The sequence below is a fragment of the Sus scrofa genome, chromosome 11 (genome assembly GCF_000003025.6).
Source record: "Sus scrofa isolate TJ Tabasco breed Duroc chromosome 11, Sscrofa11.1, whole genome shotgun sequence".
NCBI classification, from domain to species: domain Eukaryota; kingdom Metazoa; phylum Chordata; class Mammalia; order Artiodactyla; family Suidae; genus Sus; species Sus scrofa.
In genome coordinates this window covers 13412815-13437640 of record NC_010453.5, presented here as the reverse complement: position 1 = coordinate 13437640, position 24826 = coordinate 13412815, and the positions used below count along the sequence as shown (strand labels likewise).

Genomic DNA, 24826 nt, shown 5'->3' with positions numbered 1-24826 from the left:
TTTCTAATATCTCAGACTCAACAGCTAAAACAAGTCCTAATCTTCATTGTGTCCCCAGACCTATTCCTCCAGAGTGTTCTCAGTAAGTTGCAGCTCCATCTGTCTAAGCTAGGATGCTTTGTCCCCTTGGATCTCTCTTTGTGATATTATACCTAAAAGTCAATATTCAGTCCATGAGCAAACTCTGTTGGCTTTGCCTTCATAATATACACAGTCTTGGGCCACTGCTCAGACTTTTCCATCTCAGTTTCTTTCCTCCATCTGTCCCTCTTGCCCTGATTATTGCCAGTTTTATTTGATGATTATTAGGTTTTCCTGCTTCCACTTGGGTTCCCTTCAGTCTGTTCTCAACCCAAAAGCCAGCATAGTCCATAGTTAAAGGTGGTCAGAGAGTGTCACGCCTCTGCTTGAAATGCTCCAATGACTTTTCATCTCATTAGAAGTAAAAGCCAAGGCGCTTAAAATGGATTAAAATGCATCTTCTGCTCTTCCCCGCTACTTTCTTTTAACCTTGTCTCCTGCTGCTCTTCTATGCAAAACTAAACATCCATCAAATTGGCCAAATACTCTAATCAGAGTCATGCCTCAGGGTCTTTGCACTTGCTGTGCCCTCTTCTAGGAATGCTGTGCCCTAAGGAATAAGCCAAGCCTACTCTCTCAATTTCTTCTGCCTTTTATTCAAATGTCATCCCATCAATCAGACTTCCCTGTCACCCTCTATAGGGCAGCAGTCTCTCCTTGCCTCTGACACGCCATTTCCTCTTATCTGCTGGATCTTCTCCAAGGCCTTTACCATTTGACATTCCTTCCCTCACCGATTTATTCACCCACTTGTTCATTCTTGATGTGTCTCTTTCCCTTCTTCCCTTCCTTGAATGCAATTTGAATAAGGGCCAGGATTTTATCTGTTCTGTCCCCTCATATATTCTCCAAACTCTGAAGAGCAAATGTCATAAAATGGGTGCCCTGAAGTTCATTGAATGGTTGGAAGAATAAAAAATTGGCACATATAAACTAGAATTAGCAGGAGAATCGCTAACATGCAGGGAGTACAAATATGCAGAATGAGCAGAGCCCTGGGCTTAAGTTTGATTCCCTGAGGAAAGTGTTCGAGGGATAAATAGAGGAGGGACCCCAGTGAGTGAGACTGAGAAAGAGGCACCAGAGAAAATGATGATGACAGCAATGTTGGTAATTACAGTAATCACACTGGATTTAGTTTTCATCAAACGTGGTGTACAAAACACCTTTATTTCATTCCTTTCAATCCTTAGAAGAACCCTATAAGGTAAAAACTATAATTGTCTCCATTTTACAGATGAGAAAATTGAAGTTTGGAGAGTTAAATAACATTTCCATAGCTACAAACCACTGGTGAAACAGCCAGTCTTTGAGTCAATCCACCACCCAGTCATGGAATTCAAAGGACTGGTGACTTTCAAAAAGAAAGCAGTGATAAACACTGTCAAGGGAAACTAAAATTAGAATCTTGGAAATCTCTGATCAGAATTTATGTGTAAATCTTCTAAAAATTAAGTATACACTTGGCCTGAGAGCTACATGGTCAACAAATAAACTATTTCACTTAGATATCATTTAATACATTCTCCTTCAATGCAACAGATAAAAGAGAGAAGGCTTTAAAAATCAACGTCTGTGAACTCGCTGGTGTAGGAGGTAGTGACAGTAACGGTCTCATAATTTTAGTGACTCAACCTGGCCAAAGCTGGTGGTGATTTACAGTTGCCATTTGCTTGATGTCTCCGTAGGAGCTGGAATAGATTTCTCCAGTTCATTATCCAAGATGCGAATAATCTTTCACAGACTTTGTGGTATATCTATGGTAGCACACAACAAAGAGCCTGTGCCCTTTTAGGAGGTACACAGTTTAAATTTGCAGTGATGAAAAGGACGCCTCCCAAGCGTTGGCATCTCCCCATAACAAAACTGGCCCACCCGGAAACTCTCGTTCGACCTTGCGCATGAAGCAGGCTTGATAACCGGGACTGTGGTTGTGTGAGGAGAAGCAAATCAGTCTGGCCAAACGGAATGTGACAGTTTTCTGCTCTTTGTCCTAACAGTCGTGGGCTTGTCGCATAACACGACTCCCTTCTTGTCCTTTCGTGGTTTATAGATTACAATGCGCTTTCCAATTTCATCTTCCCCACAAGCCTGTGAGTATTCGCTCGGACAAGCCTTTGATAGGTCCTTCTCCAGCTCTTACTCCACAAGGAGAAACGTCGTGAATAAATGTCCACCTTTCAACACGGGGAAGTGGAAATGCCGAGACATTAACTGGCTTTGTCATTTCTACCCGGTTGGAAAAGGTTGAGGCAGGATTGCTTGTTTACCCCGGATGCCTGAGCTATTTGCAGAATCCCACAGCTGCTTTACTTTCAAGACAGGTAGTCTATTGACGAGGCATTTAGACTCTGGAGTCAAGCAGCGTGGATTTCTGTGTGACCACGGGCAAGCTGTTGAACTTCTCTCAGGCCTATTCTATTTGTCAAAAGAGGATGACAGTAACAGCTGCTTCCCAGAATGATTTGGAGAATTAACTAAGGGGAGGCATGAAGAGCTCCTAGCGTGGGGCATGCCACACGCTAAGTGCTTCATACATGGTAGTTATTGCTTGTGTCACTTCCGTCAGCCTCCCAGCGTGTTTGTATCAACAGTGTCACTGAGTCAAAGTGATTTTTGCCAGATCCCTCTTCATTTGGTTCAAGCGTGTATCTTAGTTCTGAAATAAACCTATTTTCCAAGTTATTATAGAATGATAGTTGCTATGTGCCTCCCATCCCTATTCAAATCCATACAGACTATATCTATTTGCTGGGGTTTGGGGGTTTTTTTGTTTTTGTTTTTCTTCTTTTTCCTTTTATGGCTGCCCTTGCAGCATGTGGAAGTTACTAGCCTAGGGGTCAAATCAGAGCTGTAGCTGCTGGCCTACACCACAGCCACAGCGAGGCTAGATCTGAGCCATATCTGCAGCCTACACCACAGCTCACAGCATTGCTGGCTCCTTAACCCACTGAGCAAGGCCAGGGATTGGACCTGCATCTTCATGGATATGGGTCAGATCCTTAACTTGCTGAGTCACAACAGGAACTCCTATTTGCTGGTATTTTTAATTCAAAGTAGACTTGAGATAGGCTTTCAGTAAAAATATATAATCAGTGCAATTTAAAGTGAATATTAACTTTAAAAAAGTAAAAATAGTTACTAATATTACTTTATTTATATTTATACTGGTTGGATCCCTGACCAAAGCTTGGGGAAAGCTTTAAGTAGTTTGCATAAGAGCACTGAAAGGAGATAAGAGAATCATAAATTGTATAAATTGCACTCAATTTTCTCACAAACTCCTCTTTTTATTTTTTAACAAATTCCTTTTTTTAAAAAATGGATATTTATCTCTTCTGGTAAAAAGCTAATAATAATAATACCTTCCCTTTCTTCTGCCTCCACTTAAAGAAAAAAATGTCAGGTTAATGACATTTCCCTTGTACTAAAGAGCATCATAGAAATGATAAGGTTTGAGTTGGGTCTTGGATGTTTGGTAGAACTTGCTTAGTGGGAGGGAACATCAGTGGCCAAAAAGAAAACTATGAATGGAAAGTTTGATGCTGAAATCACCGGCTTGGGATGCCTGTCGTGGTGGAGTAGAAAGTAGATTTTAATACACAGGGTTGGACCCGATTAGGGAGATCTTCGTTCATCAAATAAAGTAGCTAAGTTATAGTTACGTAATATCAAGGAAAATCTCTGATACAAAGTTGACTAAGGTTTAAACTATTGTTTAAAGATCCTAAAATAAGGAACCTTTATATAAGTAACTGTGCTGCAACTCTCCACCAGACGAAATGAAACTTCAGGGGCAACTCTCCATATTGATACATACAGCATTCTTTCAAGTTCACATGTTCAGTCGCATCATCCTATTTCACGTAGGGATACACCACAATTTTTTCAAACTTGCTCTTTTAAAAAAACATTCAGGTGAAACTCAGATTTCTATCATGACAGACAGTGATGAAAGAAATAAAAGGAAATAGTCTCAAGGTGGCTGATTTTCTGTAGAAAGAGTTCCCCAAACTAAGACTATGGCTCTCAGAATTTACCTAAGGGCCAAATACTTTCCAGCAAGGCTGCTCTAACTTGCATTCCTCTTGCTATTGATGAACCAAGGAACCTGTTGCCTCAGCTCCTTAAAGCTGGCAAAACATTGTAGTTTGTTGTTTTGTATTATCTTTCCTGGCTCTTAATGAGAAAGATCATTCGATGTTTCTGACTGCTTTTTTCCTTCCTTTACTATTGGAATAAAATTAACATGCATGTACAGCACTGTGTATGTTTAAGCCACACAGCAGAATAATTTGACTTACATACATCTTGATAATGTAATATCTTTGTATGGTGACAGATGATAACTAGACTTATCATGGTGATCATTTTGTAATGTTACAAATATTGAATCGCTGTGCTGTGTACCAACAACTAACATAGCATTGTAGGTCAATTATACGTGATAAAGACAAACAAAAAAGAACAACAAACCTATAGAAAAAAGATCAGACTCTGAAAGTGAATCCTGAGAGTTCTCATCACAAGGAAGAACACTGTCGTTTTTAAAATTTTACATCTATATGAGATGACAAATGCTCACTAAACTTATTGTGGTAATCATTTCAGGATGTACGTTTTGTCCCCGTGACTCATGTATTTTGTAACTTGAAGTTTGTGCCTCTTAATTTCCCTCACTAACTTCACTCATTCCCACCCCCTCCCCTGACCTCGCAACAACCTGTTCATACTCTCTGTATCTGTGACTCTGTTTCTGTTGTGTTCTGTTTGCTCATTTGTTTTGTTTTCATTTTCTTCTGAGAAAATCTTTGGTTATTCTACTTGAGAATTAAAAAATAAAATATGTAGTTTTCCATTCTGTGTTCCCAGCCTTGCTTTAAGAGTTCTCACCAGTTCTTGGCTTTTTAACTATTTTAGAAGTTCTTTTCTAAAATTGCGTTGCTTTTTTCTCTTTGCATTTAAATATATGCACCACCTCAAATTTATTATTCTGAGATGAGATAGAGACTAATTTTACTTTGGGGAGGGGCAGAAAAAATTTGCAACAAATGAACCACTTATTCCAATTGAAGAGAAATTTTATTTTTTCACATACCAAGTTCCCATCTATGATAAGAAGTCATCCTGGTCAAAATTCAATTCAACTAATATGTATTTATTGCTGTTTTCCTGGATCGTATTCTTCATTCCATAATTTTTATAATTTTTGGATATATATTCTTCAAAATTAACTAAAACATACTTTTATCAAATTATATATAAAACAACACAAAAAAGACTCTAAATGAAATGCACATATATATTTTGAGACAGTTGACATAGTTAAGATATTAGGTTTCCTCTCCAGAACATAACATTTCCCTCATATTTTGGATCTTATTTTATGCCCTCTGATGTTTTATTATTTTTTTCTTAAACACTTTTTTCTTTAATATTTTTAGAAGTACAGTATATTTTGCCACTATCAAAATCACTTTTTATTTTATATTTAATCAGTTCAGTTTATAACATATTGCTAATATAGAGATAAAAATATGTATTTTTGTGTATGTAGTATATTAAGCTTCATTCATTGCTATAGCAACCACTTGATTTTTGTGCTCATTCATGTTTGAGTATATATGTATGTATATGTGCATGCTTATGAAAATTTCAAGTTCTAAATAGTGTTAAATTAGTTTTTAAAATACAACTCTCAGTTCAAAACTCCTTTATGTTGGTTAGAATTAGAAAGTTGATCTAGGTGATAGTGATAAACTTGATATTTATAATCCCAAGTTTCAAAAAAAAAGGAAGGTTTTGATACACTGGATAAAAAACATTGAAACTTAAAGCAAGATGAAACTAAAGGTCTCAACAAATTTTTATTGAAGCATTTGAAAAACATTCCCATACATTTTCAATGGTGCTATCAACTTGAGTATTAAAATGTCTTGTTAGTCACAGAAACTTCATGTTGTAGGAGATAATCTCTTTCGTATGACAGAAATATTAAGGAACTTTCGCAAGATAATATAAATAATTAAGAGAGTACAGCCAAATTAGAATATGGATCTCTTTAATCTTTAGTCTTAATGATTTAGGATATACGAACAAGATTACATAAGCAAATTTCTTTTACTCAGTTTACACAAGCCACTTTAATAAATGTGGAATTTAAGGGACTGGATACTCTTAAATTGGGTGAACGTCACTTCAGGATGAATTTCTTTCTCAGAAATGTATATTTCAGCATTAATAGTTCAAAAATATATATGTTAGTGACAAGGAGACATTTCTATATTTGGGTAAAGTGTCATACTCTAGATTTTAAAGTATATGCCTCAGACTGGTGCTGAGTCACTTCAAGGTAAAGTATTTGGATTGATTTGAAAAAAGCAATCAGTTTATGAGTTAATGGATTCCTCGTGGATGTCATTCTTAATGCTATGTGACATGAAAATGACTCAGTTAATAATGTAACTAATGTTATGGTGAGGTCGAGGGAAAGATATTGAACAAATATTCACTCATAAAGCTTAGAAGAAAAGCCAGAGCAAACTTCCAGCTCTGCAATATAAAAAAACAAGCACATGAATTTGATATCTGGATCCTCTTTCAGTTGCCTCTTCTCCTTAGTTGTAAATTACTGGGTGAACCATATAATTCAGTCAGTTGAAATATGTTGAATGGTGGAGGGTATTGTTTGTTTACATGAAATGTGAGCATAGATTTTCATGCCTATATGTTTAACTGAGTGTCATGCTTTTATGCCTGTAGAATTTATTTCAGCTAAAAGCAGAGTGTGATTTTTTTACCTACAGGGTTATTCTCATGATGGTCATATCTGTCTGTAAATACTCCAGATAGCAAATTCGAAACATCTGAAAAACATATGTCCTTCAAAACCGTTCTTTAGGTAACAGCTACCAAGCACCTATAGTGACCTATTTATTTATTTCAATGTTAGAAAAGTAGGCTCTTCCTTGTAACATTGAAAGTACAGAAGGAAATAGGAAACGTTGCAGGTCGAAGATATCGAATAAAGCAGAGGATGGAGGCAGAAAATAGACTGGAGAATGAAGCCTGAAAAAAAGGAAGCAAGCCCATTTCCTGGATTTTCTAAAGGTTTCTGATATCAAAGGCCTTATACTTTAGACTGCTTTAAATTTCTGAGTATCTAGTAGGTAGTCAGTCAGGGTGGTAATCAACCAGTAAATAGCTCAGCTGCAAGACCTGAGCCGACAGGAGTCTGTCGTCACAGCTCCTTGCTGCCTCCTCTTAGTGGCTTCAGACTTGCCATCTTCTAAGGCAAGAGGTAGCTTGAGATGGCACTCTTTTCTCTCCTTGAAATCAGTAAGAAGTCAACTTTTATTCATAGCCAGCTAGCTGCAGGACAGAAGAGAGGGCCGGGGCATTGGTCCTTATTGGATTTAAGACTTCTCTCAAAGTCCTCGTGCACGGCTAGATTTTGCAAATGTACCATTAGAACATTGCCATTCTGTAATGGAATTTTGAATTGCTTAGTTCCATTTTATGTGCAGCTTTCCTCCCAAAGACGTAGACCTTAAAGAAACAGCTCTGAACTGGAAGATATTTCAGGGCATCTGGACTAGACCTCTCCTGTCCTCTGGCATCTTTGCTTTGAATTGTTCTATCGCAGGCCTTGCCCTCTCTTTCTCTCTCTTCTTCTCCTCCTCCTCCTCTCTCTCTCCTCTCTCCCTCCCTCCCACCTGCCTGCCAGGTCATAAGCACGTTTCCTTCTCCGTTGCTAAAACTGTTGTTCAGATGGCGGTAGTTACTAGACTTCTTTGTCTGCCTCCAACCCTTCTACTTTTCAATTCAGTAATCAAAATATGCTACAGTAATGTTAATACCTAGCAATTATTCCATTACCCTCCTGGTAAATTCTTCTATGACTCCGCCAATGTCAACAAAATAATGCTATTCAAAACCTTCTCTAATCTTGCCCTTACCCACTTTGAGGCATTTGTAATTATTCATCTTTATATGATTTATCCCATGCTCGAAAGAAAATTTTTCTATGAATCCATCTTTCTTATTTTCTTCCTGTTGCTGCCATTTTCCTGTAACTTTTCTGAACTGCTAGTTCCAGCTAACCTTAAGCATAAATTCCTCTTAAAATCCTTTTCTAATTCTACCTAGTAAAAATAATCTCTTTTCTAAATTAATTTGCTTTTTACTTTATTCATATTCTCTTTAGGGAATTTACTACATTCTTATGCTAAAAGCACTTGCATAGTATTATTTGTGTGTGTGTGTATGTATGTACCATACTTTAAGGCCTCAGGAGAGTAATTACATGATTATCTCCATAGAAGCATAAAAGGCCTCAAATTCAACAGCCATCCCTGATGATAAATAATAAATAAAACAATTCAAAATGATTGCTTGATATGATAAATGACATAAATAAATAGGCAGATAGATAGATGTATAGAAAAATGGCTTGAAATACCAAGTATAATTTGTGGGAGGGCATGAAAATTGGTATTACTGCTTAAGAAGACTATTTGATCCAGAAATTCCATTCCTAAATATAAGACCAACAGACATGGACAAAAATATGCCTAGGAGAAATATGCCTAATAGCCATAGACTGCAAGCCACACAGATGTCATCAAAAATAGAGTAATAGGAGTTCCCGTCACGGCTCAGTGGTTAACAAATCTGACTAGTGTCCATGAGGACGTGGGTTTGACCCCTGGCCTCACTCAGTGGGTTAAGGATCCGGCATTGCCATGAGCTGTGGTGTAGGTCACAGATGTGACTTGGATCTGGCTTTGCTGTGACTGTGGTGAAGGCCAGCAGCTGTACCTCCAATGCAACCCCTAGCCTGGAAAACTCCATATGCCGCAGGTGTGACCCTAAAAAAGCAAAGCAAAAAAAAAAAAAAAAATCGAGTGATAAATAATTTATGCTGGAGTTTCCGTCGTGGTGCAGTGGTTAATGACTCCAACTAGGAACCATGAGGTTGCGGGTTCGGTCCCTGCCATTGCTTAGTGGGTTAATGATCCAGCGTTGCCGTGAGCTGTGGTGTAGGTTGCAGACGCTGCTCAGATCCCGCATTGCTGTGGCTCTGGCATAGGTCAGGGGCTACAGCTCTGATTCGACCCCTAACCTGGGAACCTCCATATGCTGTGGGAGCGGCCCAAGAAATAGCAAAAAGACAAAAAAAAATTATGCTATATTCATATATCAAAGTGTTATGCAGAATAGAAGGAATAAAAACAAATGCTACTAACAATATAACTGTATTTCAAGAAGCTAATGTGGAATAGAGGAAGCTAAACATAAAAAGTTCATACTTAATGACTTGTTTACATAAAGTTAAAAAGTACGTGAAAGTTATCTGCTGTGATATCAGTTAGATTTGTGATTACAAAATTTAATGACTGGGAGGTGACAAGAGGGGGAGTTCCTGGGGGGCAGTCACTTTTCTAGAATTCTTTCTGTGTCATGTCACACAGGTATATTTACATTTTAAAAACTTATTAATTACTACTCTGACATCGGTGCATTTTACTCTGTGTATGTATATATGCTATACTTCAATTATATGTTCAGAATGAGTAATTATTGCAATGAATCAAAGTATATTGAATAAAATTAAAGAAGACTCCATGGGTGCATGAGTAATACTTAATAATTAAAAGGAGAAGAGAGCAAAATTGTACATACAGAAGAATGCAAGTGAATAAACTTAGAAGTGATGATAGAATATAAAAAATATTACAAACACCATGTAATAATTGATGCAGGCATGTAATTAGGACTCAGTTACAGACAGTTGTTGAAGTGCTTTTTTTTTTTTTTTTTTTTTTTTTTTTTTTTTTTTTTTTTGCTATTTCTTTGGGCTGCTCCCGCGGCATATGGAGGTTCCCAGGCTAGGGGTCGAATTGGAGCTGTAGCCACTGGCCTACACCACAGCCACAGCAACGCGGGATCTGAGCCGCGTCTACAACCTACACCACAGCTCATGGCAACGCTGGATCATTAACCCACTGAGCAAGGGCAGGGACCGAACCCGCAACCTCATGGTTCCTAGTCGGATTCGTTAACCACTGCGCCACCACGGGAACTCCTAAGTGTTTTTGTTTTATATTATTTTTCAGTGCAATGCCTGCCTTCCGGGACCTGAATAATAATCATGTGTGCCTGCTGGGCTGACTGGTTAGAGCCGCCAGACTCTTCACTATTATATGCATACATATGTATAGAAACACATATATAGTTTGTATATTTTGTGTGAATAGGTGAAAGTTATGTGTTTTTTTAAAGCAGTAGTGTCACCACGGCCGTGACAATGCCAGATCTGGGCAGCATGTGTGGCCTAAACAGCAGCTTGGTGCAACTCTGGATCCTTAACCCACTAAGGAAGGCCAGGGATCAAACCCACTAAGGAAGGCCAGGGATCAAACCCACATCCTCAGCAACAACATTACGTCCTGAACCCACTGAGCCCCAGTGGCAACTCCTCATTCCATTCTTGACCAAAGCTTCCTTTAAGTTGTTTATTATGGAAAATTATTACACAACTTAAAGGGAAAGGTGGGGGAAGTACTTAATTTATCTTCTGAAAAATTAAATAAAATACTTAACATGTTTAAATAAATATATGCACATAGTGTGTCTTATGAAATGGATGAATTAAAAGCAACATGAGTTTACTTATTCTCATATGAAGATTGCATGTGTAATTAAAAGTAGTGTAATTGAAGTTGCATATGAGTTTTGTTTTTCTCTGTATGGTTTTTTCTTCTGATCCCTTTGTAGTTTCAGTCATATTTGACCAGCAGCCTATTTTCATCACTTTTTCTGCCATGCCTGTTTAACTTGCCCTTATGTAGCATTTATTTTCATGGATGCCCCTATGCCTATGTGCCAGCAGGATGAAATATTAAGCCAAAAACTGTAAGCAGTGGGGGTATGATGCAGTACATACAGGCTTGGGTATCAGACCGATGGGCCTGGGTTCAAACAGTAGGACTCCCACTTATTCACTAAGAGACCATGTCCATAAAATAGTGCCAATTAAATTATTTTGGTCATTACCATTCCTAGAGCATAGCTCAAAAGAAATGGTTCATAAGTGCCTTGATGACCTGCTTCATGGGAAGCATTTATTTCTAATAAAGCAGTAATGTTAGCACTGGAGCACCTCTTGTTACCTGAAAAATATACTATAAAGAGATAGATGAAAACAGAAGGCAGAGAGCCTTAGCTGTCTTTTGTTCTGCTGTCACCTTGAATCAGAGGCTGGATTTGGGGGAATGCAGAAGATAAACACAAACAAGCAAAACAAAACAAAACCAAAAAACCCTGAGGAATTAAAACCCTTCTACTGCAGAGGAAAAGCTTGGGTTTAAAACACATCATTAACTATTTTTCAGCATCTTCTTATTTAGGAAGCCACATCTGTAGGAAAGAAAAGCAAAGATTGTCAGGCAGAAAATAAGTTGGGAGCAAGAAAGTCTTTTATCAAATAAAGAGTTTCCATAGCCACTTATTTTAAGATTTCATGAAATGTCACAGTTCAGATGAAACAAAGAATAAATGTGCCATTTTATTGGAGAGTTATTTTTTCATCTAATTTTCTCTTTGTCTTTTGAGGGGGGAAAAGCCCTCTCTCTCCTGCTAATAATAATAATAATAATGCAACTGGCATAAGCTTTATGAATCTTGTTCTACATTGGCATAGCACGCTGTTTGAAATTCACAGGCTTGAACAAGCCCATGAATGGCTATTCAACACCTCTGCTTTCTTCTTTTCTAGGTGCCTCCCATACTCCTTGACAAGCAGTTCTCTGAATTCACTCCAGACATTACACCCATCATTTTGGCAGCCCATACAAATAATTACGAGATAATAAAACTTTTAGTTCAGAAGGGTGTCTCGGTGCCCAGACCCCACGAGGTGCGCTGTAACTGCGTCGAATGTGTGTCCAGCTCAGACGTGGACAGCCTCCGCCACTCCCGCTCCAGACTCAACATCTACAAGGCCCTGGCCAGCCCCTCGCTCATCGCCTTGTCCAGCGAAGACCCTTTTCTCACGGCCTTTCAGCTAAGTTGGGAGCTCCAAGAACTGAGTAAGGTGGAAAATGAATTCAAGTCGGAGTATGAGGAGCTGTCACGACAGTGCAAACAGTTCGCGAAGGACCTGCTGGATCAGACGAGAAGTTCCCGAGAGCTGGAAATCATTCTCAATTACCGGGATGACAACAGTCTCATCGAAGAGCAAAGTGGAAATGATCTCGCGAGACTCAAATTGGCCATTAAGTACCGTCAAAAAGAGGTGAGTGTTGCCAGACTTTATCCATCAAAATGCCACGGAATTCAAATCGCAGCCAGAGAAATTGATACTCCAAAATTAGGTTTGAGTTTGAAAGCATTTTCTTTTTTTCTTGCAATGATTTTTATTTTTTCCATTACAGCTGGTCTACATACAGTGTTCTGTCCATTTTCTGCGGCACAGTCACACATACATGCATACATTCATTTTTCTCACATCATGCTCCACCACAAGTGACCAGACGTGGTTCCCAGTGCTTATAAGCAGGATCCCATTGCTTAACCATTCCAGAGGCTATAGTTTGCATCTATTAACCCCAATGAAAGCATTTTCTATTTAACTTTAAGTGAATAATATTCATTGTTTGCCAGATTGCCGATTAGGAAACACACGGAAGAGTGGCAGTGAGTGGTTTAACAATTGATGGGGTTTGGCATCTATGTTAAAATGTACACCTTTTCTGGGCTGTAATGGTAAAACACATGAATTTTAGAATCTCGGCACTAAGAGTTCTGGTTCTGCCATTTACAAATCTTGTTACTTTGGAGGGTCACACAAGATCTCATTGAACTTGTATTTTCTCATCTGCTTGAAGTACTTTATAATATGTGATTATATACGTATTGCTTTGTACACATAAAATATTTTCCTCAGATTTTTAGGAAGTGTAAAATGAGTGGATGGACGCATGTGAAGGCTCTTAGTAAATTAGAAGGTCTGAGACGAATAAAATACATTATTAGAAGTTATTAGTAAAGGAAAGCCTTTAGTCCAACAGCAGATGAAAGTACTAAAACTTCTCTCCTGGCTGGCTTAGTTTCTTGATTTGTCAGGAATGAGAAGTTAAAGAAGTTAATTGGAGAAGAGTAATACATTTTTTCATTAGATTTACATGGATTTGAATATTAAAGGCAATTCAGAACTATTACATTTATCATATAGCATAATTGTTTTTTTGTTTCCATCAGTCTTTGATTTTGAGTAAGTTCTCAAAAATCTGTTTACGTCTACATCCAGAAATACGGTTTTCTGTTCACTGGTGAATGATAGTGATTATTCTAGAACAAGTTGGAAGAAACTATATATGTAATATAAGATGAAAAAGAGAAAAAGAAATTTCTAAATAAAAATTGTATTCTTTTTTTTCTTAACTTGGCCCTAATTATCCCACATTAGCACTGGCTGCTTTAACTATTGCTACTTACTAAGTACTTAAGGTTGGATACTTTGAATTTGCTTACCAGGTACTTAAGGTCCCATCCTTGACGTTTTTTCTTGTAGTTTTTTGACCAATTGTCATGGAAGTCTGAAACTAATTGAAATGATCCTTTTGCTTAACAATGAAGGAAACAGCAACTTTTGGGCATTCCCTCTCATTCTAAAATCATATATACTAGTTTCAGCCATGTCAACACTATCAACTCATTTTTTTTAAGTTCTTGTGTTTAAAATTCAGGGTCTGGCTTTTTTTTAAAGGGACCAAAATAATTGTAATAGGCAGATAGAATAATTTTATGACAAATCTCATTTGATTTAAGATTTGAAATGCTAATTATGAAAATTAAAAGTAATTGCATGCAGTAGAACTCATCAGACATTAAATATACATTGTTGTCTGTTTTGTCCCTGAACCACTAAAAATGTTCATTCCTACTGAGCATTTCTTTCTTTGCTTAGGTTCTTTTGTATATTTTAGGAATATACAAAGTGAACTCCAACTTCAAAGCATATTGAATCAGAAGCCACAAATTGAGTCCTTAGATATGTCAGAAGCAAAGCTATAGAATGTGTTTGATAATTTCTAACACTTCTTTCAAGATGCCTATACTTTTTGCTCATACGAAGTTGTGGAAGTGGAGGGTGATAGAACCAAACAATGTAGCAAAACACATATAAAATGTAATGAAAAAAAGTGAGAACTAGTAATATCTTTTAGAAGATACATTAGGAGTTCCTGTCATTGCGCTGCGCAAACAGATCTGACTAGGAACCGTGAGGTTTTGGGTTTGATCCCTGGTCTCGCTCAGTGAGTTATAGATCTGGCATTGCTGTGGCTGTGGTGTAGGCCAGCAGCCGTAGCTCAGAGTAGACGACCCTTAGCCTGGGAACCTCTGTATGCCTCAGGTGCAGCCAAAAAACCCCACTACATTTGCATTTTCTCTTTTAATCTTCTGAGAGCACAATGGAGGAAAGAAAAATCAAAACAAAATTCTGACGGAGTTATTCTGGAGTACCTTTCATTCAGTATCAAAGAGCATATTTCCCTTGGGTTGATAATTCTTCCAAAGCAAAGTAACATTGATTTTACTTTCATATAAAGTCTTGGAGATTGTAGGTTGTGGTTTATGAAAAATATTCCTAAATTCCTGATTTCAAAATGTTTGATTTTCTAGTAAAATCTGTGTCTTAAATGAAATTGCTTTAGCATAAATGTCTTGCCTCATATCTTTGTAACCCCAGGTGTTCCTTGTTTCAGTCTCAACATGGTGGAGGTTTGTCTTTGGTCCGTCTCTTATGTTTTTGGAATGCCTTCCTATTCATTTTCACAGGACTGAGTCCTACTCACTTTTTAAAGCTCATCTTGGGTCTCCATTCTCCTAGGGAGACTCTGTGATGCAGCCTCCCTTCCATACAGTCCCTGGGATAAATGCCCTCACCATACACATTCTAGATCGCATCGTATTGCTCCATTTCACATTGCTTCTCTAGGCTGCGAATGCCAGGAGTGCATCTGTCTTGTTCACTAGTCAGACCTCAGTACTTGATAGAGAAAAGATGCTCAATATGAATTGATCTCAGCATGCTCACTATGAATGCACTTGAATTAAGCTGCAGAATCTTGTATATCTGAAAGGTTCCCTTCATGTTTCTTTTCCTGATCAATTTGCAGTGTTTAGGTTCATCAACTAATAGCAACCTTCCTGTGATTTCAGATATTAAACCAATTCCTGTTGCCAAGACTTGATTACAGATTTGTTCTGGTACCTTTCTAATATCCTCCAAAAAGAAAGGCCTGCGTTAACTGCATATCATAAATATTGTTTCAGGCACAGAAAGAAAGATTTTATTGTTTCTGTTAACAGTGGGCTAATGATGTTATAGTTGTGTTGATCATATACTGGTCTAGTTGTCAGCAATTTGAATCGATATGTGTGAGGAACTGGGGTAAGTTGTTGACACGGTTTAATGTACTTAAACCTCCAAACAATCCTATGAAATATGGACTTTCTTTTTCCCCGTGAGGAATCACATGGGAAAAAATTAATCTGCATCCTTATACTGGTAAATGTTGGGGCTTGAGGAGTTCCCATTGTGGCTCAGCAGAAAATAATCTGACTAGCATCCGTAAGGACACAGGTTCAATCCCTGGCCGCACTCAGTAGGTTAAGGATCTAGCATTGCCCTGAGCTGTGGTGTAGGTTGCAGATGCAGCTCGGATCCTATGTTGCTGTGGCTGTGGTATAGGCCAGTGGCTGTAGTTCCAATTAGACACCTAGCCTGGGAACCTCCATATGCCGCTAATGCGGCTCTAAAAAGACCCAAAAAAAAAAGTGTTGGAGCTTAGATATAAATTTGCACCTTAAATACAGAAATGTTACTGTAACCATCAGGCCACCATGCCTCCACCTAGATATCCATCCTGCTAAGCCTGTCATAAACCTGATCAACAGAGAACAGAGAAAGTTCCCTTGATCAAGGACAGAAGCCAGCACCCATCCTGCAGTTACTCATCAGAATGAATAGTGTCAAAGGAAGCAGGAAAAAAACAACAAAAGCACCCATGCCCTGAGAACTGATTCTCTTCCTGTGCTTTAGGTAAAGATGAGGCATGATTGAAGATACGTCTTAGACAAGGAACTTGTCCCTTGGCCCCTGGCATAGTTTTTGCAGTTGCAGAATTTATGGGAGTTAAAATTACTTTCATGCTGCCTTCCCTCTTGCCTAATATTTGGAAGCTCACTGAATGTGGATGAAGAGCTTGAGGCATTTCTTAAGCATTTTTATAGCAAAGACCTTACCTTGTTTCAGTTACACATGGTTGACAAAATTGTGAAATAACTAGTCCAAAAGCAGGGGAGCCTAGATGTTGAATAATAATGGACAGCAATGAAATACATTATTTTGTGTGAAAAGACTGCAATTCAATCTCTATATAGCTCTTCAAATTGAAGTGAAAAAAATAATCTCTCCATAGTCAACAGCATATGTTCTTTTCAGTTTACTTTTCCCTTTCATGAAGGCATGTTAACAGCTTTGCAACTTTAACTTGAGGCTTTGATTCTAATCTGGTTCTGTCTTAGAAATTAAGGGAGCTGATGAAGAGGAAGGCGAAAACTCAACACTTGGACAGCCCTGTACTCCTATTCGTTGATCCCATCTCAGAGCAGTGAGAGACATGTGAAGAGATGCATGTCAATCAGATGCCTTCAACAGCGGGATGAATTGTCTTGATTCCAAACATTCCAGAATCGCAGCTCTTTGAAGCTCTCTTTTATGTTGTTTGATGTATTCAAAACTCCTTGATGTGGAATCAAGAAACAAACCTACTGTCAGGAGGAATATCTAAGGGGTAAAATTCAGAGACAGGGGAGTCTCTCCTATGCAACTAGGGGGTTCCCTGGCTTGGAGAGGAGGAGAGAGAAAGGGGGAGGCCTCAGAAAAGTGCTGGGCAGTGGGGGAGTCCTGAAATCTTGAATGGACAGAAGCAAAGGAAATGTGTTTTCTTAGAACTGAGTAGGGCTGAGTTTATCTGTATTTCATAGGCGTTGTTTTGTTATTTTATAAACTCTCTATTGATAATGGTTCTTATGCCAGCATTTTTCTAATTCAAATTTCATTTGAAAAGAAGCAATACATGACAGCATTAATTCAAACTTGCTACTGTACAAATTTCACGTTAAAAACAAATGAAAAATACCACTCATGTCCTATAGCTACCTGAAATCTACACAGGAGGCTCTGTCTGGAGATCCATAGTCAGATGCCGTTTTGTGTCTCTGGTAGTGGTTGAGGGAAAGAAAGCATCTATATGTCTATGTCTTTTATTTTGCAACTGCCAACCCTCAAAGATGTACCATTGTGCATCTCCCCCAAGAAGAAAAAATCACAAGAAGAAAAAAAAAATCACAGCAAAATCAGTAACAGCGTTGCTTCCTAGCTCTTCATCAGGACATGGGGTATGTTGGTGTGCAGTGAGTGGCTTTCTCCTTAGAGACGGTGGATTCTGGTGGTGGGTCAGCAGCCATGCAAGAGCTTTGCCTTTGGTACACAGGGGCAAGAGCAGACACTGGTTAACCGTTAGTTGTCTGTTGATCTTTCGTTTTCTTCTTTTTTTTCCCACTCTCCTTTAAATATGAGACATCTAAAACAAACCTTGAGTACTTTCCATGTCTGGTAAATTCCATCAGAGTATGGATGATTTGGAAGGAAACAAATATCTCATACCATGAAGATACTGTCTCATGAACATCAAATAACTGTTAGGGAGAAATAGAAAAGAAAGTACATCTGGGAGAAAAATGAGAAAAGGCACTGATAGGGGGTTCCCATCCATACCTGAGATTTTTCTGCTGAGGTAACTTTGAGAGTCATCCATACAAGTTAATACGCTAATGCCTTTACTGTGGTTTGCTTTATTTAATTAACACATAATGAGTTACTTGAATTCAATGTATTATTATTTACTGCGTTTCTTTTTTTCCTCTCTTCTCTGTTTGAACTGTTTTGAAAACATTCGTGTTTTTCAGATCTCTTCTTAAACACCACTTTCTCTGGGAAGCCTTCCCTTAACCTCTTCCTAACTCAGTTAGCACTTTCTCTTGCTATGGCAACAACACTGCTTTATTGCAAGCGCTGGTTTTGCTTCTTATTTGTTTTCACGTTTTGTTTCTCCAACTGAGGACCTGGCCATTTGCTTACCGCCTCCAATCCATTGCCCACAGCACTACTAAATGTTCTTGTTTTGTTTTTGCATTTTTAGGAAAAGTACATCTAGGGCGGAGATTGGCAGGTATAGCACGGAGAGTCCATTATTTTAGAGGACCCTTAGGTTTGGTGGTAATAAGCCTAAGCACGTGTGCTCTCTGCAAAGCATTGCCTTGTCCATCTCTCACTCGTGTGAGGTCCAGACATCACAGTGCACTTGATATGGGTTCTGCCTAAATTGTCCGCTTCATCTTGTACCATCACCATTCAGAGTTTATGTTTTAGTCAAGTGGAAACTCTCGTCATACAGTTGTACTATTTTTCTCCGTTGGGCCTTTATACCCAAGAGTCTCTTGACACAGAAAGACCTCTCCCCTGTTTCTCTCTGCTCACCTATTGTAATACGTTTCTCTTGGATCATAGCAGAATCTTGTGGGAGGTTTTTTTCCGCACTACTCTGCTGCTTCTGTCCAGCCCTCGGGACAGAACACAGGACAGATACACCAAAACTGCTGGAAGTGTGGTGGCATTTACTTTTAACCACCCCGATGATTCTAACATGCAGTCAAGGTGGAGTGAGTACTACTTGAAATGATCTGTCAAGGCTTAACTCATGAATTAAAACGTCTTCAGAGTCCCTTGACTTTTTCAAGTAGAGAAGACAGTGATTGTCAAACATGACCGATCAGCAGAACCACTGGGGCAGCTTTTAGAAATAACTGTCTCGCAGAAACCTACCTCCAGCAAGTCCTTGCGCGTGTGGCACAGCACAGAGGTTCTCTCGTGTTCTTCCCATCTCCCCCTCACACCGCCGCCCCCCCTGCCATTTCTGTATCTCGTTATGGTTGCCCAGACCCATACTCTCTACTTGGTAACAGGATCCTTGGAGCTTTCGTTTTTTATTCCCTCTCTCTGCAATGTTAGACCCAGGAGTTTGGTAGGGGGAAAAAATCCTATTTTAAAAGGGGAAGTAGACCCAAGGAAGTGAAAACATGGAGGGGAAGAGGTCGTACCTTAACAGTCCCCTGTCATGTGGTAGAGAAATAAAAACTTTCCACCTGAGTATGCAAACCGTAGACATACCGTCCAGGTAAACGTCTGGCCATCTCAGAACTATGGGAAAGACGTCTTTTTGTTGGTATCAAGTCACTCATCTCTGTGTGGTTGAAATAAAATATTGCATGGAACACATGAAGCCTATGAAATGGATATAATTCTTTTTTTCTGCTCCTAGCCAGGTATGTGATGTTGGACAAATTATCCTTTGAGTTTTTTGTCCTTTCACCTTTAAAATAGGAAAATCCTGCCTACTTCCTAGGTCAGTTGTTAAGATGAAGCATAATAATGCAGATCCAGAGCCTGGCATACTCCCTGACATATTTGTCCATCAAAGAGTAGCTATCTATTATATTTAGTTGTTACTGTTATTATCATTGTTTTTGTTTATTCTCTCATAGACCCTCAGTATAAAAGGCTAAATGGATGCAGCAAAATGATGTACACCATTCTGTTGTATACTTGTCAGCAGAAAAGGGTTGGCTTCATTATTCAATGTTTTAATATTTGTAATGAATATTTACCTAGGTTTCCTGGGATGCACTGCACTTTTGAATATCAAAAATAGGTTTGTCCTTCTTATAGTCTATTCATATAATCAGTATGCTAAACTAATTCTTTGAAAACATACATTCTTATCAAGACTGTATAATGTATAAATTTTATCTCTGACCCTAGGGTGGTCCATGCTCTAATTCTTCCATTATATGCTTTCAAAGTAACTTAGACTATGAACCACACTCTTGGGTTCCAAGTTGTCCTTCTGCCTTGCATTATAAACTATATTTTAGGCATTGATTATACTTTAAACCTGACTGCTACATGCTACCCATCACAATCAGGAACTGTTATCACAGCAGGGCTCATCGGAAATGCTGGGCATATGGTAGGGTTTTAATACATGAGGCTACATGAAATGATGTAAATAATTAAGAAACTTGTAAAAGGGATGAAAAACTGCATTTCTTGAGCTTATTTTCCTCTTCTGGAAAAGCATACTCGAGAGCATGCTCCTCGACTGCTTTCTGGGCCCTGGCTCTCTGTCCCCCTGTGCGTGCAGACACCTGCTGTTGCTAGGAAAAGGCAACACGGCTCAAGGCTCGCTAATGCCGCAGCCCAGCTCCCTCCCGGGCACCAAACATTTCAGCGCCTGCCCCTGTATCATGGATGAAGCAAATGCCTGTTCAGGGCTTGTCAGCCTGGCTGACAGAACTATGACAGGTCATTAGGCATTTAATTTAACACTAGGTTTTTAGAGCTTGGAATTCAATCCCCATGAGTTTCCTTAGAGCTAATTAATGACATGAAACCACTTTTTCCTAATTTATATCTGAAAGTGACTGTTTTTATTTCTTCCACAATTAAATGCGAAATTGTACATGTCTACGATGTTGTATACCTTCATCCTTTCAAACTGCACTGATTGGCATGTGGTACATTTATATCTTCCAAAACATAAAATAGCAAATTTCAAGTTAGATATAAAACGTAGCTTGGATTTGATACTGCTTTAATTCATACAAAACGGAAACAACTAAGGAATTTATTTTTAGAGTTCCCATTGCGGCTCAGTGGATTAAGAACCTGACATAGTATCCATGAGGATGCGAGTTGGATCTCTGGCCTTGCTCAGTAGGTTAAGGACTCGGCATTGTCGCAAGTTGCAGCATAGATCACAGATCTGGCTCGGATCCAGTATTGCAGTGGCTGTGGTGTAGGCCCCTTGCCTGGAAACTTCCATATGCTGCAGGTGGGGCCATAAAAAAACAAAAAAAAAGGAATTTATTTTCAAAGAGGTATATACACTTCTGTTCACCTAACAAAAGCACTTTATGTCTTTAGGACAAGCAACCTCTTCCAGTGTAGCATTCATTTGCTGTAAACATAAACTAAAAACATTAGGTTAATTATAATATATTTGAAAAATCTCACTGCGTGTTAGACACCTTCTCTTGGCTCTCCAATGAATTACTCTTCTGTACAAAACAAGTACTTCTGACTCCACAACGACTGATGAGCAAGAACAGCAATAAGATCGGCTCTTTTCCATTATTCAGATCCCACCATTTAGTTTGTCAGTAATAAAGAACCACTTCTTTTGTTTCTTTTGCACAAAGTTCACACTGAACTTTGGAGGGTTACTTTTGTGGAGGGTCGTAATTTAAAGTCTTACATTTTCTCTGTCACCCATCGGGAAACAAAATTAAGAATTACCACTTTTTGAAATTATGAATTTAACAGCTTATCCCAACCCACATATTTCCTGGGAAATACAAAAACCCAATAGGTGGTCTTTGAGAACTTTATGAAACAGAAACATTATTGTTCTCTAGAAAAGTGGATGGTTTTGAGATACACTATAAACTCCTGCTGGAGATCTCCTTATAAACCATGCAAATGAGAGGGAACTATTAAACTTATCCTCACTCTCATTTTTCTTCCACCACATGAGGCACATTCATGATTTTTCTAAATAAAGGCCAGTTACTTTTTGTTCCAATTCTTGGAAACAGAAACATACAGTAAATGTCTCTAGGGTGTATAATGCCTGTGCTGTAATTTGGTGATTCGTGATTCTGAAGCTGTGTGTTTACACATCACTTCTAGGGAATACAGAACTGGGAAAACAGTCCTGGAGGATTCTATTTGTATTCTTTGTATCACACTCCATTCCCTTTTTCCCTTCAGCTTTCAGGAGCTCTCAGTGGCCAGCTCTCTGCTGCCATAGAAAAGTGCAAAGACGTTTTTCCTCTATGCTTTTCTCTTTACCTTCATCTGCCCAGTTGTAAGCTCCCGGCATGTTGCAAAGTCTGCTTTTCCTTCTTCTAAAACACTACGTGGGTTTTCAGGGCTGGGCGCTATTGTTGCTTTTCTCCATGGCATCCTCTAAGCTCAGTGATTTTCCGCAGGTGGCTCTGGAACACGTAGCTCAGCACCTCTTTTCCTTCCTGGCCACATTCTCCTCTAATACTGGGGGGAAGCTGGACGGCTTGTTGGCAGCTGCTATTGAGTAAATATGTGGGGAACCAAGTGGATGGCATTTGGGGGCTCTGGCCAAGAGATGCTCTTTCTGTCCCCAAATGCAAGTCCACAAATGCTGACAGAGGACCTGTTCTCTGCCAAAGACAGAGGACAGCAAAGGGAGAAGAGAGCAAGCCCTAGGCCACGTTTGAATTTCTTGCAGAAGTTTTCTAGAGCCTAGAATTTGATTCTTGCTTCAATAATGAAATGAAGCCCGTGTGTGTGTGTGTGTGTGTGTGTGTGTGTGTGTGTGAAGCAGAAAATATTGACTATAAACTAAAAATGTCTCTGTAGCTAGACGGCATGAATACTCTATGTGCTGCCTCCTTTATTTCTGATATTTCCCTCATTTTCTTCCTTCCTCCTCTCCCTGTCCACCTTCCCTATTAGGCCCGATACTCACATATCTCAGAGCACCTTTACTGTTCTACTTGCTGGTGATACTTAAATCAAAGACAAAAGCCACACCCTCAAGTAACTACCAGATTAAGAGGGATGGAAAGTAAACACAACTGCCTAAATGCAGTGGAAAACCAGGAGTCATCCAAGCAGAGAAGTTTAAAAAAATCATGACAGGAAGAAACACCATGTGCAGATGCAGGGGGGCAAAAAAGACAATGGAGGATGGAGAATCCTTTCATCCTTTTTTTTTTTAATATTAAAGTCCATCTAATTCATTTTTAAAAATTGAGGTATAGTTGATTTATAATGTGTTAGTTTCAGGTGTACAGCAAAGTAACTCAGTTATCTCTGTCTCTATTTGCCTATTTTTTTTTTTTTTTTGGTTGTTTTCTTTTTAGGGCCACACCCGTGGCATATGGAAGTTCCCAGGCTGGGGGTGGAATCGGAGCTGTAGCCGCAGGCCTACACCACAGCAACGTGGGATATGAGCCATATCTGCGACCTACTCTACAGCTCATGGCAATGCCAGATCACCGACCCACTGAGTGAGGCCAGGAATTGAACCCGAATCCTTATGGATACTAGTTGGGTTCCCATTGAGCCATGATGGGAATTCCTAGGTATTCTTTTTCAGATTCTTTTCCATTATAGGTTTTTACAAGATATTGAATATAATTCCCCGTGCTATTCAGTAGGTTCTTGTTGTTTATCTATTTTATATATACTAGTGTGAATCTGTTAATTCCAATCTCCTAATTTATTCCTCCCCCAGTTCCCCTTTGGTAACCCTAAATTTGTTTTCTATGTCTGTGAGTCTATTTCTGTTTTGTAAATAAATTCATTTATATCATTTTTTTTTTTTAGATTCCACATATAAGTGATCTCATGTGGTATTTCTCTTTGGCTTACCTCACTTAGTATGATAATCTCTAGGTCCATCCATGTTGCTACAAATGGCATTATTTCATTATTTTTATCTCTGAATATTATTCCATTATATATATGTCTTCTTTTATCCACTCCTCTGTCAGTGCACATTTAGGTTGCTTCCATGTCTTGGCTGTTGTAAATAGTGCTGCAATGAACACTGGGGTGCATGAATCTTTTCAAATTAGAGTTTTCATATTTCCCAGATACATGCTCAGAAATGAGATTACTGGATCATATGGTAACTTTAGTTTTTTGAGGAAACTCCATGCTATTTTCCATAGTGGCTGCACCAGTTTATATTCCCACCAACAGTGTAGGCGGGTTCCCTTTTCTCCACACCCTCTGCAGCATTTGTTATTTGTAGACTTTTTGATCTCCACAGTCCCCACTCTCCCCAGCCCCTGGCAACCATCATCTTACTTTCTGTCTCTATGGATCTGTCTACTCCAGACACTTTATATAAGTGGAATCATGTAATATCTGTCCCTTTGTATCTGGGTTATTTCACTTAGAATAGTGTCTTCAAGATTTACCCATGTTGAATGTAAATTAGGACAACCACTATGGAGATACCTTAGAAATCTATACATAGAACTACCATATGACCCAGCAATCCCACTCTTGGGCATATATCCAGACAAAACTTTCCTTGAAAAAGACACATGCACCTGCATGTTCATTACAGCACTATTCACAATAGCCAAGACATGGAAACAACCTAAATGTCCACTGATGGATGAATAGATTAAGATGTGGTATATATACACAATGGAATACTACTCAGCCATAAAAAGGAACAAAATAATGCCATTTGCAACAACATGGTTGGAACTAGAGACTCTCATGCTAAGTGAAGTAAGTCAGAAAGAGAAAGACAAATACCATATGATATCACAAATCTGGATCTAATATATGGCACAAATGAACCTTTCCACAGAAAAGAAAATCATGGACTTGGAGAATGGACTTGTGGTTGCCAAGGGGGGAGGGGGATGGACTGAGAATCTGGGGTTGATAAATGCAAACTGTTGCATTTGGAATGGATGGGCAATGAGATCCTGCTCTGTAGCACAGTGAACTATGTATGACTGCGTCACATTGCTGTACAGGAGAAAA

General features: G+C 38.8%; 1 protein-coding gene across 4 annotated transcripts in view; it reads left to right on the top strand.

Moving 5' to 3' along the window:
- TRPC4 (transient receptor potential cation channel subfamily C member 4) overlaps positions 1–24826 on the top strand; it is a 218714-nt gene that overhangs the window by 81361 nt on the left and 112527 nt on the right. For all 4 annotated transcript variants that reach the window (XM_021065112.1, XM_021065111.1, XM_021065110.1 and 1 more), the window contains 1 exon segment: positions 11861–12379. In XM_021065112.1, the coding sequence (XP_020920771.1) occupies positions 11861–12379 (519 nt within the window).